Source organism: Galeopterus variegatus, unplaced genomic scaffold (assembly GCF_000696425.1).
Source record: "Galeopterus variegatus unplaced genomic scaffold, G_variegatus-3.0.2 Scaffold4545, whole genome shotgun sequence".
Classification (NCBI taxonomy): domain Eukaryota; kingdom Metazoa; phylum Chordata; class Mammalia; order Dermoptera; family Cynocephalidae; genus Galeopterus; species Galeopterus variegatus.
Window position 1 is genome coordinate 163,199 of NW_007730656.1, and position 19,905 is coordinate 183,103.

Below are 19,905 nucleotides of genomic sequence, written 5' to 3' on the forward strand. Positions count from 1 at the left end.
CTAATTTTCATATTTTCAGCAACTTTTTTTTTCAGTTTTATTTTTATTTTTATTTATTTATTTTTTTAAATTTTATTTTGTCGATATACAATGTGGTTGATTATTGTGGCCCATTACCGAAACCTCCCTCCCTCCTCCCTCTCCCCCTCCCACCCAACAATGTCCTTTCTGTATGCTTGTCATGTCAACTTCAAGGAATTGGAATTGTTATGCCTTCTTCTCCTCCCCCCCCCAGTTTTGTGTGTGTGTGTGTGTGTATGTGTGTGAATTTATTTATTTATTTTTATCTCCCACCAATAAGTGAGGACATGTGGTATTTCTCTTTCTGTGCCTGACTCGCTTCACTTAATATAATTCTCTCAAGGTCCATCCATGTTGTTGCAAATGGCAGTATTTCATTCTTTTTTATAGCTGAGTAGTATTCCATTGTGTAGAATTTGCACAGTGTAGTTTTGATTTGCCTTTCCTGGATGCTGAGTGATATTGAGCATTTTTTCATATGTCTGTTGGCCATTTGTATATCTTCCTTAGAGAAATGCCTACTTAGCTCTTTTGCTCATTTTTTTACGTAATAACTTCGTATAGCATACATTATACTGTGCTCACCCCCTTTCCTGCCTTCTGGAATGCCCAGCCCCAGAGCCACCTCCCATGGTCCTCCAGCCCTGCATCTTCCCTGATGTAAAACATCCACTTGGCATCTGCTCACACGTCACCTTGTTTTGTTCTTTGTCATCATGTGTGTGGGGGTGTGTAAATTTTCTATTTTACTTATGATTCCTAAAAATCAAGGATTGTATTTTCCCCAAAATTTGATGGCACAAAACATATGCTGGGTGTTCAACTGAGAGACTGAATGAGTAAGTCACAAGCCTCTGTCGTCACCACCATCATCAACATCACTGCCCTCACTTCGCCACCATCAACTACCCCTGCAGGTGGAAAGGCACGAACGTTACCATTCTTACCAGCTTTGTCACAAATGCCACCATCACCATCCTCAGCAATGGCAACAGCCCTGAAGTCATCCCCACAAAGCTGTCATCATCATATTCTCATTCCACACACGTTTACTCAGAACCTCACGGGGGCCTGCACTGTGCTGAGTTTTCCACGCAGCCTCTCACTTAATTCTCACCACAACCCTAGGCCCCTATGGAGCAGGTACCCTTATTGTACCCACTTTACAGAGGAAACTGAGACACTGAAGGGTTTCTGGAATCCCTAAAGTAACAGAGGCAGGAGAGGAACCCAGGTTAGTCTGACTCCAAAGTCCATCCTCTTTCTATTTTTTTCCGGTGGCCAGCCAGTCCAGGGACCCGAACCCGTGACCTTGGTGTTACCAGCACCATGATCTCCCAAGTCAAAGTCCATCTCCTTAGACAGGCTTTATACCAACACTTCAAGCCACAGCAACATTGCTCTTATCTTCACAACCAAAGAAGTAATTTCACATTATCAACATTGCTCTTATCTTCACAACCGGCATCAGTATTATCACATTATCGTTACTGCCACCTCTGCTTGGTCTTTTGTTATTCCATATAAATGTCTGGATAGTTCTTTCCATTTCTGAGAAAATGTCATTGGAATTTTGATGGGGATTGCATTGAATTTGTATATCACTTTGGGTAGTATGGACATTTTCACTATGTTGATTCTTCCAATCCAAGAGCATGGGATATCTTTCCATCTTCTTGTATCCTCTCTAAGCCCTTGAAATGACTGACAAGGAATTTCGAGTGAAAATTCTAAGGAAACTGAATGAGATACAAGAAAATTCAGCTAGACATTATTTTCAGCAACTTGTGTTACTTCCTGATCTTTTTTTTTCTTTAGAGACCTGGGCTATTCATTTGAATGGCCTTGAAATTCTACCACTTTTTCATCATGGAGATCAAAATTACATAAATGTGGTGACTTTCATATTGGCCAATCCTTTATAGTCGTTTAAGACACATTTTAAAACTTCAAGTTTTGTAGTTCAGAAATATAGCCAGCATATAGTCATTGACTTCACTTCCTATAGATCAGACTCAATTTTATATCCAAAACTATGAAATAAAAAATATTAGAATTCTTTATTAGCTAGCAATGGGTAAATTCTCCATTCTGCTCATGAGAGCAAGTAACCCAAAAGTACTAGATACAAAGGAATTTTAAATTTCAAACTAAAATTAAAATTTGACCTTATTATCATGCATTTCATGTTTTATAAGAGCAGATCTTCAACTTGCTTAAATATTAATGTAAATGTTATTAATGTAATATTAAGTACCCTTAAATTTCAGTTTGTTTGTTTGTTTGTTTTTCATGTAAAAGCCATTGTGCTAAGCACTGTGAGAAATACAGAATTTCAAAATTGGCCTGATTTTCAAGAATTGACAATCCGGTTAGCCACAGACATGAAAAGTTAATAAGCATGGCAAGGTAATAAATGCCAAGGTCCAACAGAACGATGATACACACAGTGTAAGAGTTCAGAGAAGGGATAGAGTATCCCCAGGATACTCTGATAAGAGGGAATATCAAGAAGAGAGGATCGACCTTGGATCTGATGGTGGGTTTATTGACTCTTTCTTGCATAAACTATCCATAATCCCTTATTTATGATTTCCAGTTAATACTTGTTGGAGTGAAGCATGAAATTAAGGATATTTGTGAATCAATCATAGGGCTGAATATTTCTTGATTATGATTTTCCTCAACCTTTTGTAATTGCTTCAGCCACGTTTAATTTCATAGTTTTCAGAAGACTCCTTTATAAAGTCTTACCAAAGCACTTACTGCAGTTTTATAGAAACAATTCTCTGGCTTTCCTCACTCAGATTTCAATCTGGTGTTTATCTGCATAACATCATATCAAGTACAATGGCGTAAACAGGTTTGGGAGCAAACACAGCTCACCTGGTGAGAGCAGACATGCATGGCACACTAGCAAGAGCTACTAGCCATGAACTCTGAGTGTGCAGTGGACCTCAGTCAGTGTGTTATATAGGAAAAGAGAACATCAGTTAATCCAGTTAGTCTGTTAATTAGATATGTTCAAGAGAGTTTCTAGAATTTTGGTAGTGTAGGTCTTCCTTAAGGAAACAAAGAGTGGGATAGAAGGGCATGCAGGCATAGAAAATAACACATTCAAAGGCACAGAGCCATGAGCAAATATGGCCCTCTGGTATAATTTTCAATAACTTTAATGACTGGAGCTCAGAGTGCCATGGAAAACAGCAAAAGGTGAAGATGGACAGGCAGGGAGGGATGTAGAGCAGGAGGGAGCTTTTCATGCTAGCCATCATATGTGGCAAACAATTCTAAACGAATGCTTTCAGCCACTGTGCCCTTTCCATTTCCTACATTCCCACTGCTCCCAGGCTCACATATTTATGTTACCTGCTCAGCCTTTGAAAGCACCTGATTTTGCCATCCAAGCTTAGTACCTCGGAAATTTCTGGAGACTTTCAAGTCAATGCATGATAATTCAGACAGAGCTGTGAAAGTTGGCTGTTGCAAGGGGGGAGTGAAGATGGACATGACCAGTTGGGAGGCAATTGCAGGAGTCTAGGTGAGAAGTGATGAAAGGTAGGTTTAAGATAATGGTAATAGGAATCAAGAGAAAGAAGTAGCTTCTGTGATGAACTGTGAAATCCTGGCTGAATCTGGAAGGCAGCAAAGCCAGAAGATGATTGATAGACAGAGTCCAAGAGCAAGTCTGGTCCTGAAGTGAGTGGACCTGAAGGATGAGGGTAGGCACACGGGCACTCCCTGAGGGCACAAACAGGAAAAGCTGTGGTCATCACTTCATTCTAGACTATTCTAGACCAGGATTATCCAAAGAGCCTAACAGAAGTTGGTTCATCTGCAGATTTTATGGGGTGAAACTAGGTGGAGCTCAAATATATATTTTGTAGGGGTTCAATCTTCAGGCTTATTTTTTAAATAAGGAAATTGCTACTTAAAGAAGTTCCGTGATGTGTCCAAGCTTACACAAATAAGGAGTAAATGTTAGAACTCAATCTCCTTACTCTCAGTACAGCACTTTTCCTCATGCTACCTTAGTCTCGTACACATCCTACGTATCATGGCCTTTCCTTTGAAATTAGAAACCTACCAAAATTGCTGGACTTTCAGATTAATCTTGCACCAGGAAATTAAATAAAAATAAAGGAGTATTGAAAACTTTAGAAATCTACCTTTTTGCACAAGATTGTTGACCAGTTTTAACTGTTTTTTCTTCCTTTAATTCACCCCCTTCACCAGTAAACTTTGTGGTTCACCCTGAGGACCTTATGACCTCTTGTAGTTTTTCCCCTTACTCCTTTCCTCCCCACAATTATTGATGGATTAAGCCAATAGAGGAAATGTCCCGCAAGAAACATAGTGTAACTCAAGCTAAAACAATGATTGATAGAGGCGAGCATGTTGGGTAGAATTAAGCTCCCTTGCCTAATTTTAAGATTAGCTCCCAGTGTTTTTGTGAAGGTGAAAGAAGCTTTCCCTGTGCTTCCTGCCACTGCAGTCTTTCTGCTTTTTGTGCCCAGAGAAAGGGTGCTTTATTTTAAAAAACCCATCTAATTTTATTTTCTGCGTGACAGAGTTTTTGTAGGGGATTTCAGTGTTAAGTGTTAAAAAGCAATCACAAAAATGGAAAAAAAAAACTCTTGGATTTATACAAATAGTCTGACCTGGTTTTATATCGGTCTGGAATTCAGTCTACTCCAGAGTTGTTTTGAGAATGCGTGAAGGATTCTCCAGCATTGTCTGGGAGTCTCTTCCCCTCCCCTGCGTGAAGCTGTCTAGTGGCCACCAGGCTACTGAGATGTTGGACCTTGGTACAATACTAACCAGCCCTTTTTCTCATTTTAAGGTACTATGTTCTCTGCTACAAGTCCAGCGAAGAACCCCCAGTGAGTCCTGACACCTGTGCCACCATTTTGGAAAAAGCTGGTCTTGATAACTGGGCTCTTGGAAAAACAAAAGTAATATTTTCATGTGATTTTCATGAAAAAATGAACAATTATGTTGCATTTTCTGAGAATTATAATATTTTACAATGATTGAAAATATAGCTTTGCATGTTACAGAATCACAAGCTTAAAATAGGGAAAGTAAATTTATAAATTCATAAAGGTTTCCTTCATCAAAATTTAACATTTTTGTTCTTCATAAAGGTTTCTTTTAAGAAATACAAGAAAAACTTATCTCAAAGATTTATCAAAAACAGGATGAAACTTATAATGAATATATTTCACTTCAAATGAGTTTGAAAACAGACTGAAATATTTTCTATTTTATCACCACCAAATACTCATATAGTCAAAAAGCTGTAAAGAATCATAATGATCTAAATAAGATTACTGTCTTTCTTTTTTTCTTAACTCTCAAATCTGCTACTGTCATAAACTTGAAATTTTTCTAGAGTAAAATGATCACCATTGTTACTAGACTTGTTATATGTGTTTAGATATTGGTGTGTTTATATATTAGCTTTGAGAACTTGTGATATCTTAGCTTATTTAATCCCTTAGAGAACAAAGTAAAAAATCATGACCAATCTTGAATATGGAAGTAAGGGGTGTGGCTGATTGTAGAAATGCTTCTCAGATATTCTCATAGCATTACAAGATGGGGCTAAGGAAATAAACAGGGAACTAGTGCACACTAAGTGTAACTTAGGGGCATACTAAATGTACCACTGGGGGAGTGTGGGGCAAAGAGCCAAGCTAAAGAAATACTCAGACATGGACCACTCAAGAGCAACTATTACCAGCCACACCACAGAAGTAACCAAAAAAAATTTCCACATTTGCAAATAAATTTACTCACATGTTAGTTGTGTCTTGGGGGTGGGAAGTATGGGAGAGAATTTTCATAATGTTCAGATGAGGAGTTAGTCCTGTAGCAATTTAAGGAATTAATTTTTAAAAATCTTTCTTAGACTGAGTGTCCCACATATTCAGTAATCCATATTTACTTTAGTATTTATTAGGAGGAAGTTCTGGGCATTAAAAAAATGTGTATTTTATTCACATCATCAGTGTTCTTTCGGACACTCACAAAGATTAATTTCGTCAGACTGAAAGCTCGTGATTTACTGTCTGAAACACATGCCTAACCTCAAATGTAGTTTTAACATGTAAAAAGGCCCTTTGCAGTTCCAGTTCTGCATGATATTTAAGTAGCCTTTTAAAGCTATTTGTATTTTTCCACTTCACCTTTTCCAACTCATTAACATGGATAAAAGTATTTAATAAGAAACATTTCTAATGCTATGCAAAAAAAAAATGATGACCTTTTTAAACAGATTGAATTTTAAATGAATTGTCAACAGCAGAATGGACTAAATATATTAACATCTAGAGTCCTGTAGAAATTAAAACTGAATTAAATCAAAACCTATAATGCTAAACTGTTTGCCTCTGGTGCCAAGCTTTCAAGTAATGGAACGCTGAGAGAATGCCAGTCAGGGTTACCAGGTCTCAAGAGTCAGCTGTAAGTGACTTTCTTGATGGATTAAATAAACTCTTTGAAGTGATTTTTATTAGTAAAGTGCCATTAGAAGAAAAAGAAAATCACTTCCCATTTCCTTTGCAGGGTGGAGGTAGAGCTGAAACTTTTAGATGAGAACAGCACCTCAGGCCTTCAGACTCCTCCCTTGCTCTGATTCAGGTTGATTTTAGAAGCTCAGAAGTCAGCCCTTCTTTCTCTGTGGCAGCCTTTGGGTCTAGTGAGAACGTTGTTAATTAAATCTGCCTGGGGCCTTTTCTCTGTCTTATTTGGTCTACTGATGACACTGTGAGCCTCCAAAGGCCAGTGTCTTAAAAATAAATTTGTAAGATTCTTGATTTGGAGAAATATAATTATCTTTAAAAAATAAAAAGCATAAAAATTAGCTAAGCCCAGAATATACATTGCTAAAACTTTGCCAAAGACCTCAACATCTCCACTCTTATTGGTTCATCCAACAAACCCTGAAGTTACCTGTTGTAAATACACAGTATGATTGCCATCTTCTGCTTTCCTTCTCAAGGAAAGGTTTTCTTCAAGCATAAAAATCTATACTTGTCACAACGACATCCAGGCCAAAGAAGCAAAAGATAGTGATTTCCAAAATCTAAAAAGATTTAGAATACAGTATATTCTTCAAAGCGTTGCACATGGCTGCTTCACATCTATGTACCATGGTTTTATTTGTATTTTATTTTACCTCTTTTTAAGGTGTTCCTTAAATATTATCATGTGGAACAGTTAAATCTAATGCGAAAGGAAGCCATTGACAAGCTTATTTTGATTCAAGCCTGTGTCAGAGCATTCTTGGGTTCAAGAAGATACCAAAAAATACAGGAAAAAAGGAAAGAAAGCGCTATAATAATACAGTCAGGTAATCACTCAGACCATCTCACGGTGTAACAAAGCATAATGTTATATTTAGATATGGGCATAAAATCAAATCCTATAGTACTTCTTATATACAAACCTCCAATTTTTATGTAGCTTTTGTGTTTAATTCCAGACTGTGTTGCCTTGAAATGTTCCCTATATTAAATCTAAATCAGATTGTTATGAGGATTGACACTTTTAATATTTGAATAAATGTTTTGTTTTAACTAAAATAATTTAATTTTTAAATTTTCTGTCAAGGATTAATGAAACACAGTTGACTTATTGTGCAAGATATGGCAAGTGATTGAATTAATTATAGATCTCAAGAATCATAATATTATAACTCATTGGACAATAAGATTTTTCTACTTTATTCCAAAGGTTACACTTGCCATAATATTTGACAACTTAGTTAAATCTTATTTTGTTAAAGGGCATTCATTTCTTTGTATTAACTGTAGGAAAATAATATTTATAACCCTACTTTATAATTTTTTATTAAAATGTACTAATAGATTTTGAATTTTGCTTTCTACTTTTCCACAAGAAACTAAGTTTAGATAGAACCAAGTATGTGTTTGTTCTATCTACATTTTTTGACTGGACACCCATAGTAAAACAATGTATTGTAACTTGATACATACACATACTACAAGCAATGCACTCTTATATTTTCTATTCTAGTCTATTCAGTCTCATTTTTAGATCCTAGATTTGGCCCATTGAATCAAATTTTATAATCAACTAGTGTTTCTCAGCCTGCCTTCTGAATAATGCTGACATGGTGAGCAGAATAGCTGACTGACTAACATTAAAGACATTCACCTTCCAGTCCCAGTTCTGTCAATCAGTAGTGGGTCGGCAACATCTCTTTTGGAATTTTAAGCCCTTCACTTCTCACTAAGACATCAAGATGCAATTCCTGTAATTTGGGGTCAAATCCTTTATCCAAACTTCTAGAATTTATAAAGCTCTGAAAAAACATTTTTCATAACTCATTTGCCATGAAAAATGTCCTAATATGAAGTAAGTAACTTACAGTCCTTTATTTATTCCACTAAGTAAACATATTCTGTTTTTCTGAATACATATTTATATGTTTGATTATGGGAAGTTCCCTGACATGGGGAATGTTACAGAATATATATTTGTTCTGTTACCTTTCTAAAATAAAAAAGAAATTTAATATGAATACTGAAATATATCTGGCCCCATAGATAATTGGCAAAAATATCCAAAACATATACTTAGATTAAAAGGACTTTCTTCCATGAAGAGCTGGACATGGCAAACATAAAAGGAAAATAATTATTAGCAAATTTCAAGCAAATAGGTACACTTTGTCATCAACTTTGCTCATCTCTATCATTTTAGTTTGAGTTTTATGCTCTCCTTAATATGAAAGATACTTTAATTATTCTTTTGATATAGCTTGTCAGCTAGAAAAGTCTTAATCCCAATTTTTTTATGAACCTGTTCTATTTGGCATCTTTAATTTTATTTTTCTCCTTGAGGTTGGTGGTCTAAACACTTATTTCTATGTATTTAAGTAATATTCTTTTATTTCTTATAATTAACACTACTCTGGGCCTTGTATATTTCAGCTGCAAGAGGATATCTAGTCAGAAAACAAAGAAAAGAAATTGTTAACAGGAAAAGCACACCAGTAACAACCATTCAGGCTCATGATCAGGAATTTGACTATAAGAAAAACTTTGAAAATGAAAGGTATAATGATTTCATTCTTAATCCATTGTGACATATAGATTTTTCAAATCTGTAAGGTCATAGAATAATATTCACAGTATTCTTGGCACCAAACCAGGTTCGTGATACTGATGCATCAAATGTCAGTGAATACCCAGGGGCCACTTTTGTGCTCTTTATCCAATTTAGGAGTTTTTTGGCATCTCACACTGATGACCACACTTTCCTCCTTCAAGTTTTTCTCCTTGGCTTCAACCAGACTGATCTCTACAATTCTGCTCCTAATTATGAGTGTCCTTTGCCAATACCTCCTCTCCAACTTTAAGTCCTCCATGTCTAAAAAATGTTTTCGGGCCCTCTCCTTCATTCCCATGGCTTTAATAGCCAGTATAACATTGGCCCCTAAGTTGTAATCATCAGCTCCCTTTCTTCTTCTCAAACTTCATGTCTATATTTCCAAGTGCATATTAGCAGATCCACCTGAATTTACTTATTCATCAGGCTTTTTTGCTAGGTAGTGGGGACAGATAAATAAATGAAACAAAGTCCTCATCCTCATCACAGCATCACGGAAAAGAAACATGCCAATAAATACATGATTCTACTAAAATGAGTTAACTCTGCTATAGAAAATATGCAAAGGGGCGGTGCGGGCAGGGAGGGGGGACCCTGCCTTGGTTGGTAGGGATTAGGGAAAGGGAAAAATATCTAGATATTGGTGAAACTTGAATTGATTTAAAGATGGGCAAGTGGTTGTCCAGGGAGATAAAGATCATTCCAGCCTCAACCTCAGATCCCTTGTCTTTGACATTAGAACTGACCATGGAAAGGGTGAGAGAATGGGATAGAAGAAGAGACGGTGTCCTTCTCTCCCCAACCACCCGCATCTGCTGTCCACTTCCCCATCCACTGCTGTTCCCGCATGCCAACAGTGGTCTCATTGCTGGTCTCAGAGCTGGCTTCTTTGCCATTCCTTCCCTCACCACACTCTCTCTGTACCACCTAGGCCAACTTTATTTCCACATTTGACAAACATGAATGTTTATCTGAAATACAGAGGCATTTGGTGTTTTCAGTTCTTTGTGTATTCAAACACCTACATATATGGTCTTTGTGTTTGCCTGCAAGGATCCAGATGACTTCTATCTCTTTGTTACTAGTTGTAAAACAGTCCAGCAACTTCAAAAAGACCACATACCTGCCTCAGGAGCAGCAGGGTGGATGTTACTGTGTCTCCTGTACTTCAGGAATCTGAGAGTTATAAGTGGAAGAAAGATGGACAAATTTTACTGCTTCTAGAAATTACTATGTGTTGATATTACATTTAATAAAGAAGTCTGGTGTTCAATTAGATACTAATTTGCTGCACCTTTTTTCTGAGAATGCCAAGCATTAGCTTTCAATTTAGCAGAGACTTATTAATCTGCCACAGACAAGATCCACTTCAGGACACACGAATGTGAATAAGAAATTGTCCCTACATGGTCTGGGATGGAGAATATGACATTTATTGGGCTAACTGTAGTAGAAGGTGGACTACAAAGTCAGATGTAAAAGTACAAGCAGAGAGTGAAGGGATGCTCAGAAGGAGAAAGGAAACAAGAGGCAGGAGGGCTGACCACATCCCTTCCAGAGATCTTCAGGCTGGAGCCTCCAGCCCTCCACAGCTTCTGACTTTCCTTTTCCCCCAGCTACCTGCAGCCCTTGTTTTCACTTTACCCTTCACTGATAGGGCCCCTCACCTGTGACCTAGAAAATCAGTTAGGAGCTGGAGAAAGGCCCAGCCCTGCAAGCCTCTCCAGCAGATGTCGGGAGGGTCCTCCAGTCCTTCACAGACTAGAACTCTGAAAGGTCAATCCAGAGAAGCATCATTGCACATGGTGCTTAGGTCCTCCAAGTGTTGTGTTAGCCTCGGTCACAGGGTGGAGTGTCCTGTAGCATTAATCTAGACATAAAACTAACATGGGATGGACTAGGGAACTTCAGCAGTATGCACAAGGTTTCACCAGTAAAATGCTAACTTATGAATAGATTTTTTGGAATGCAGGCAGTTAGAGACAGCATTCTTATATTCTCTCAGTTGTATTTGGATTAAATATAAACATTCTCTGGGGGGCATTATGAAGGTATTCAAAATACTAGCATAGCCACTCCTCAAAATTATGAGGATTCTTGGCTCCCTGCCTAGTTTTCTGACTGATCCTGACAGGATTCTGTTATGCTTACTGTATAAGCCTGGGATGCCAGAGTAGACCTGGAAGTGGCCAGTAGAATTAAGAAAATAGAGTCCCAGTAGTTTTTTCTAGGTTTGACTCAAAGAAGAGTGTTTCTTCACGAATAGATTGCAGAAGAACAAAACTCTCACGTGGGTTCCTGGGTCAAGATGAAAAGTTTTAGGCAAAAGCCCCCCAACTAGTAGTAAGAGATGTTAGCATTTCAGGGTGTCAGGTTTGACTTTTTGACTTCATCTTAACACCTTTTAAACTGTGTTGCTCTTGAGAGGGTTTTGCTGTTGGATAAAAATATCTATAGAAGACCTTATCTTCAAGTTAAAGGGAAATCATTTTGGAAGATATAGGCAAAGTAATAACTGTGAAATTTTGGGCAACATATTTCATGATTATGAACTGTGGTGAGGACATTGCTTTTCCTTTAATTTTGCAAGGTTTTCCTGTGATTAATAAACTGAGTGTTTATTAAAGTACATACATCAGACTAGTAAACATACCCTGCTCACTGGTCTCAAAATTAGGTGTATTTCCCACAGTATCACATCACTGTAGGTACTTTGCTTTGAAAAGGACATATTTTTAAGAGATTTTATTCCTAGAATTTTGATACCTTATTAAATTAAAATATTGTTCTTTGTATGCTGGGATATTTCTCACTCTAAGTTGAAATTGGTTTTCTCATTATTTGAATAGCCATCACAGTTGCCACTAGAAAGAACATTTTCTGAAGCACTTGATTAATGTGACTTGATAAGTTTTTATTTTGAGCTTTTTTTATTCCTTTTGCTTTTCTCTCAAAATTATGTAGCATGTGGCTACTGCTGAAAGAAACAATAAGATCTAGTTTAGTATCGTGTATTCAGATATAATGTTTTACACAGGGAATCTTTTATGAAGAAACAAACAGAAAATGCTGTCTCTGATAACGAAATAGTCATTCCAGCTCCAAATAATAACGGAAATACATCTGCAGTGAAGACTTCTACTTTCAGAGCTGAAGAGGAAGCCACAAATGCTGTTGAGAGTAACAACAGAGAATATCAAACTCAGAAAAAAATGAATAATGTGTATGGGGAAGAGGCTAAGCAAGAACTGGATCTCATGGGGGACCCTTGGGCAGAAGCAAGACCCAAACAGAAGTTTAACAAAGACCTCCAAGAGAACAGTAAGACAAAGAAAACAGAACAGGAGGATGCCGTGATCCAGAGTTACTATCAGAGATACACAGAAGAAAGGAATTTTGAAGGTTCAAAGACAGCATATCTAGAAAGGAAGGGCATATCAGAAAGGCCAAGCTACCCAGGGCTTTGCTTGGCCAAGAATGAGACTTCTTTAAAAAAAACTCTGGAACCTCGTCTTAGCCAAAGGTCAGTTTATCAAAATGCAAATAGCAAGAAAAAAGGAAAAAAAACATCTGTAGTTACCCAGAATGCATCGATATGCAGCCAGGAGAGAAGCTGCCTGAGGCATGGGACAGTCAAAGAGAGGCAAGTTGAACCAATGATACAGGCCCAGGAAGAAGAAGATAAAGCAGCAGTGTTCATTCAGAGCACATACCGGGGTTACAAGAGAAGGCAGCAACTAAGAAAGGACAAGATGTCTCCTTCTTTTAAGAATCAAAAGATTGTTGCAACACCAACAGAAGTAGCAAGAAACACTCACAGTTTGTATTCCTATCCCACAAAACATGAGGAAACTTTTAACATCAAGATGAAGAATGACAAAGACTCAAAAGCAATTTCAGAAAAAGCAGCATGTGATATGGCAATTTTTTCAAAACAGGTATGTAAATAAATGTACTTACTAGTAAAAATCTCTGGGAACTACACAATAAGTGAATTAAACAAATAATTAATAGCTGTTATTTTGTTTCATCTATGTTTATGACACTGCAAACCTTTTAAATAAAATGTCTTGGAATCCTGCTATCCAAATAGCCATGAAATTTTAAACCAATTTACCTTGATAAAAATAGTATCAAATGTGATAGAAAACTCATGTAGTAAGGCTACTAGAGATTCGTTTATATAGCTTCCTAAAATGCTAAGACTTGATAGTGCAGAGTTTAATGTATCTCTGAGATCTTTTGCTAGAGCTAAAAAAAATTTTTTTTTTACTTTTTCTAAATCTCCTAAAGTCTGTGCTCTCTCCTTGCCTCAAATTTTAGTTTAAAAAACATAATTAGGTATCAAAATTAGCTATGTAGACATACTGGGGCATATATTTGATGAAGATGAAAGTCTGCGTGTTACATCATGACAATGAGCAATTGTGGACAATGAGGAATCATAAAGAAAAACCACAAAGGAAAATTCTCTCTTGGAGACCATTTCATGCTGCTAGTGGGCATGTTTCAGCTGTTTCTAGAGAACAGCACAGGGAGCGATAGGTTTTAGGCTCCTCACAGGTATACGTGGTGTAACTGATAAATTAGTACCATGGACAGATCACAGGAACCAGCTCCTGTAAATGCCAGTTTTAGTTCCTGCTCTTTCTAGGTATTTGACCTTAAGAAAATCACTTTCTATGTCAGCATTTTTATTTTCACCTGTGTAAAGTAAAACGTTTTAACTAGATGACATCTAAAATACATGAATAACCAGGGTAGTGAATGGTACATGAAATAATAGAAGAAATATCATAATGTGTTAATGCAAAGGAGAGTCATCTAAAACCCTTAAGTCTCTAAACTCTGCTTTTTGTCTGATGATGAAAGCATAGTAACTGCCTTTGGACCCCGTCTTAGTGTTACAGGTATGGCCCAGACATCTCCAACTTCTACCTGTCAGTGGAGATCTGGCATTGATTGATTTACCTAGCCCCTTCCCATTTTTTTTTAAGCTCATGGAAATAATGAGTTTAATGTATATGCAGTCCTTCCTTTCCCTGGTGCATAAATTTTCTCACTCTAAAGACCAAATCAGAGATTAGAACCCAGACCTGCTGTGCAACTGAGACATTGAGGAGAGGTAGAATTACCAAGTCATCCACCTAGAGTTGGCTAATCTCATCATGGGAGTAGATTCAGTGCTTCTTGGGGACAAAGCTAGAGGCAGAAAGGCTGGAGACCCACACTCAACTTAGCAGGACAGCCATGTTATCAGAGCTGGGATGCAGACCAGACAGAGGCAAAGGGATAGAGTGGAAAGAGAGGACCCAGAAGACAGTAGCCCTGAAGTCAGGCTAAGACGACTGGAAAGGAAAGGAGGGAGGTTTAACACAATCGAAGGCAGCAGAGGGGTTCCCCAGAATAGAAGCAGAAAGGCAACTGCAGCAGACCGGTGGGAACAGAAGCCGGATCTCAGGAACCCTAGGAAGGAATTGATCCAGATTACAATGTTGCATGAAGTGTGACGTGTTTGAAAGTTTTTACTGAAAAGTGTGAGATGAGCAAGTAGCACAAAAGTGGAGGTTATGTCAAGTGAGGACTTTATTAGACCTTGGAACAATGGTCAGAGTGGGTCCTGGAGAAGAAAAACATGAGAGTCCCAAAGACTGTTGATAAGGAATTTATCAGGCCCCGGTGTACCTATAGAGTTCTCTGAATTCTTTTCCTGGATATAATCTGACACAAGACCTTCTTTTTAGATATCAAAGTTATCTGAAGAATATTTCATTCTGCAGAAAAAATTGAATGAAATGATTGTGTCACAGCAACTGAAGCCACTTTATCTGGGTGTCTATCCCCATAAGCCAGTAACTAGACGGGTTCCTCCTCAGCAATGTCTCTCAGGTAAAGATCAGTAGAATTAGAACTTCCTGACTCTAGGGGGAAAAAAATACCAGATACTTTGTACGTTAATTTCCCACCTTTAGTCTGTGACAGACTCAAGGTGAATGTGTTCTCTCTTGGGAAGAACCCTTGTTTCATTTTATTTCTTATGAGTATAAACACATTTTTTCCAGGATGTTCTACCTACCTCCTACCTTCTCTGACTTCATTCTCTTCCTCTTTTTATTTTTCTTTTTCCCCTTATTATACACTTTAAGTAGAACTTTGCATATGATACCAGGAGAGAATAAAAAGGATGATGTAGAGAGGGGGGCCAAGATATAGATTTGTTAAGAGAGAGCAAACAAATGAAATATTTTTATTTCTTTTGTCAGCATCTACAGCCTTGAGTATAGAGTGCAGAAAGTGAAAATCTCCATTCAGATGTACAAACTCAGATAAACAAGAAATACCGTTGCTAAATATTCTTCTAATCAGCCTCAGTCATACTCTTCCTCTATTGCACTAAACTGGTGGGGAACTCAAGTTCAGTAATCATCAAGCTTCCCCTCCCTGGGGCTGTGCAAAGTATCCACCACTGAAGAATCAGATAGAGCCTGTAGTCACTAGTTATTTTCCCATGAAGTTACTGTTGGGACACTCGTTGTTCTAACTGGCCTCCATGACCCCTTCACGTCTGGAGACTCTTCTGCTTCCATCCCCTGCAGGCGGCCACATTTGACTCCAGTGAGTCTGGAGTCTCACCGTGACAACACACACTCCAGGTAGCTGTCTTCTCTGCAGCCTTGTCACCTCCCGCAGGGGCTGCCACTGAAGGGTTCAGGAGCCCTGCTGACCTCTGCCTGGGAGAATCTGCATTTATTTCAGTGGATGGCCTTCCACTGTCTTCCCATGCACTCCCAGATACCTGGCACCATCTTTGCAATGAGTTAGGTTCTTACTAAAGACATTTGGAGCTGTTGACTTCATGCAGCTTATGATTTCTTACCTGCAAAAATCTCTGAAGCAAAAAAATACTAAGATGAACTTGCCTATTTGCCTGATGTGGGAGAAAGAGAAACTATCTTAATGTTTCAATCGAGTATTCTGCCACCTTGTTTTCAAGTCAAGAATTTTGGTAAAGCTTAAAAAATGGCTGTGCACAAAGTGACTCTTTGGTGCTCACCCCTGCTGCTCTCCTGCTGCCTGGCCCTGGCCCAGAACCTCTCACTGTGAAAAAGAGAGCTTAGCAAGTCAGAGCCAAGAGGCCCAGCAGTTTGGCTGCTGTCAATGGCCTGTGCCCAGAGGACATGCTAACAGGGCCAAAGGCTAGAGCAGAGGGTGGAGGCAGGGGCTTACGTTTCCCCATTGGTTGCATACGTGCAATGTGGTGAGTGTGGGGCAGTGAGGGGCAGGTGGTGTGCAGGAGCAAGGGAGGCCGGGCAGGATCCCTGTGCCAGCAGCTCATTCCAGTATTCCTGGGAAAGGCAAGTGCAGGGAGGAGACAGCATCCGGGGGAGGGAGCAGAGGCTGAGGGTGTGCTGCCGTGACCTTGCTTTTCAAAGTCTCAGGGACTCTGAACAGGCCTGAAAAGCAGCAGAATTTTACTGGAAAGTCAAATTAGTTCACTTTATTTTTCAATCTACCATTGTGTTTTATGGACCTAAGAAGAATATCAGAGGGGCCGGCCCGGTGGCGCACTGCTACAGTGCGCCGCTTGGGAGCGCGGCGGCGCTCCCGCCGAGGGTTCGGATCCCACATACAGACCGGTTCCCGCTCACTGGCTGAGCGAGGTGCGGACGTGCAGCGCCGAGGATTGCGATCCCGTTGCCGGTCCCGGTCCGGTACAGGCACGACACTGAGGGTTGCGATCCGTTGCCGGACACGAAAAAAAAAAAAGACAAAAAAAAAAAAAGGAAGAATATCAGAAATCAATTCTTAGCTTATATGAAAAAGATGGTAACTCAGAAGTATTCCTTTAGCCCTTCTGATTTATAGGGAGAATATTTTTGTTCTCTCCACATATGGAGAGGTTGCTTATTCTACTCCACTTGTTTAAGGCTAAACTGGCAAACATCGGAATTGTCCCATGTCCCCAGGAGTAGCAGAGAAAGTGCCTGAGAGACAGCCTGAAGTGAATCTAAAGACACAGAGGGATCTGGTGGACCTGACAACCCAGAACTCAGGATATGGGAAAAAATAGATAAAAGGCAAGAGTGTGGGTTGGGTTCAGGGTGTGTTAAGTATGAGAAGGCTTTGATGAATTCAGACAACCTCTCGGGTAGGCAGGTGGACACATACATGGTAGCTGAAGCCATGGAGCAGTTAAGATCATCAAGGAAGTCCTACAACGAGAATAGAAGAGAGCCTAGCATGAGCGCTCAAACATGTGTAGGTCAGGTAAACAGGAACCAGTGAAGAGGACCAACCAGAGTGGAGGAAAGCCAGGGAGTCTAGTACCGCAGAAGCCAAGGGAAGAGTGTTTTTAAGAAGATATTGAGCAGAATGATGCTGAGAGAGCAAGCGAGAAGGGAACTATAAATATCTATTGAATTTCTTATTCATTTATAATTACTTACTGTATTCCCCAAAATTTACTTAAATATTAGAATAGACACAGATGGAAAGGAGGGATGCAAATAATCATTGGGCGACTTTGGGGGAGATTCATATTTATATTCAATATTCGTAGATATAATCTATGTTCGTATATTTTAACAATCTATTTTTTTAAATCCTTGAATAGCTTATAAAAGTCCATTATAAAATATAGTTCAAAGAACTCAAACTGAGGTCACAAATTGGGCCAGATATTGCTTGGTCAATATTTAATCTCTGCAATGGATTGAGATTCATTATTGTATCTTTGGTTGTGCTGCTTTACCTCAGGATAGGCAAACACCATCCTAAATTTTACACTATAATTTTCTTTACATAACAGCTTCTCTTTGCCAATCTCCTGAACACATTTAACCTAAGAATTCCCACCCTCTGTTCCTTGTTCCTCCGGTCATAGTGATTTTTACACAGTTATCTTTATACAGTTTACAGATATCACAGAGTAGATTATCAGTAGAGTCTGCATTTACTTATCCTAAAAAGTTATGCATATTAGTTTCATCTTCCTACAATAGATTTTCAACACTTTGCAAGCAGGATCATGTCATGTACTATATAGTCATTTATTTGTCACACAGTAGACATTCAATCACTGCTTATTAATTGTCTGGAAAGCTGCTTAATTTCCTTTAAGCGTTATGGTGGAGAAAAGTATGGTGACTAGGGGAGCAAGAATTTGAAAGTTTGGTTTTTATGAAAACATATTGCAATATTACATTGTTTAAATGTTCATTTATTTTTTATATATTGTCTGCTTTTGAACTCCTCTGGTCAGAAAAGAAGGTCTTACAATGTATTAATATCCTGTCTTCTTAGTTAATCAGAATTGCTAGCCACGGAATTTGGAACCTTGCAGTGCAAACAGCTGCCCTCACCTGCAGAGGAAGAATGCAGGCAGATTTAGCTGATGTGCTGTGGAACCTGTTAACAATACTGCCCCTCATGGCAATCCATACCTCCCCAGGGAAAATTTCATTTGGGAAACCAAAATCAAGCTCATTTACAAATAATTCTGATATTAAAATAGCCTGCAAGCCACCTATTTATTATTTTATGCATTCCAAAAATCTGCAGTCATCTTCAAATAATTGCTACACCCAACTCTGTTTTAAAAACTCAGTAATCCTTAGCTGGATTACATACAGTGGCCTGGAAAAGCTTCTCACTTATTCAGAAAAAAAAAAAAAAAAAAGCCCCCTAGAAAACATGGATAACAAATGAGAATAATTAAATTTTTCAAATGATCTTAACAAAGTGTAACTTTATTTTATAAGGGATTCTTTCTGTGAGACATATTTTTAAATGGCAGAAATATCAAGAATAAAATAATGTCTGCATGAAAGCTAAGAAGCTAATTATGAAGTTTAAAAATAAAATAAGATAAATATATGAACTACTTTTTATCTATTTGTTTAGATAATAATTGTTATAAATTAAAACCGATATGAGCTAACTGCACCTGCATTTTCTTTGAGAGAAATACAATATAGGATATATATAATTAAGGCATGGCTGTTTGATCACAGATACTAATAAATGCTGTTGTATTTTAGGTATACAATGACATCACCTGCATTGCATTATTTCTCCCTGCAGAGTGCTCCATTTGGGGGATGTTTTTCTTCTTAATTCTGGTACACCTGGCAATTTGTGTTGACCATTGTGAAGAGGAAAAAAAGAAAGATTAATTACAGTACAAATAATCCGTGGTAATATGGAAGCATGTTCTCTTTCTCCATTTACAAATAAGCTATAACTATCAAACAGGCTGTAATTTTTTAATGGGTTTCAAGGTTAACAAATAAGGATGCTGCTGTATTTCCCATGCTTCATTTACATAATATCATCAGTAAGATCAACAATAAATCAAATCAGTCTCTTTCCATGCATACATACAGTTGATCTATGAAAATGCTTTTGTGTTGCTTTCAGAGTAAATGTCAGAAAAAAAATTTGCAATTTTCTATTTATTTAGAAATGTTTACGTCATTTAGATTAATACAATAACCCTGATATTCTCGGTTATTATGGTGCAAATTTGATGCACTTTAGTTTTTAGGTATCCCTATCATTTTACCATTGTAATTTGGGCACCTAGAAATGTGTTTTACAAACTATCCAATACATCTCCACATGTATCTATAAACACACTTACATTCATGTGAAGGCCAGATCATTCAAATAATGTTGGGTTATATGTTTTATAGAAATATGTTTTCTTTTTTTTTTTTTTTTTTTTTTTTTTTTTTTTTTTTT

General features: G+C 38.0%; 1 protein-coding gene across 1 annotated transcript in view; it reads left to right on the top strand.

The window, feature by feature from the left end:
• MYO3A (myosin IIIA) overlaps nt 1-15,051 on the top strand; it is a gene marked incomplete at both ends in the record, with an annotated part of 170,671 nt that extends 155,620 nt beyond the window's left edge. Inside the window, 5 exons of the mRNA XM_008587797.1 lie at nt 4,865-4,976; nt 7,216-7,378; nt 8,985-9,108; nt 12,200-13,100; nt 14,907-15,051. Of these exons, the coding sequence (XP_008586019.1) occupies nt 4,865-4,976; nt 7,216-7,378; nt 8,985-9,108; nt 12,200-13,100; nt 14,907-15,051 (1,445 nt within the window). The remainder of the gene's footprint in view (nt 1-4,864; nt 4,977-7,215; nt 7,379-8,984; nt 9,109-12,199; nt 13,101-14,906) is intronic.
• Between the last annotated feature and the right edge of the window lie 4,854 nt (nt 15,052-19,905).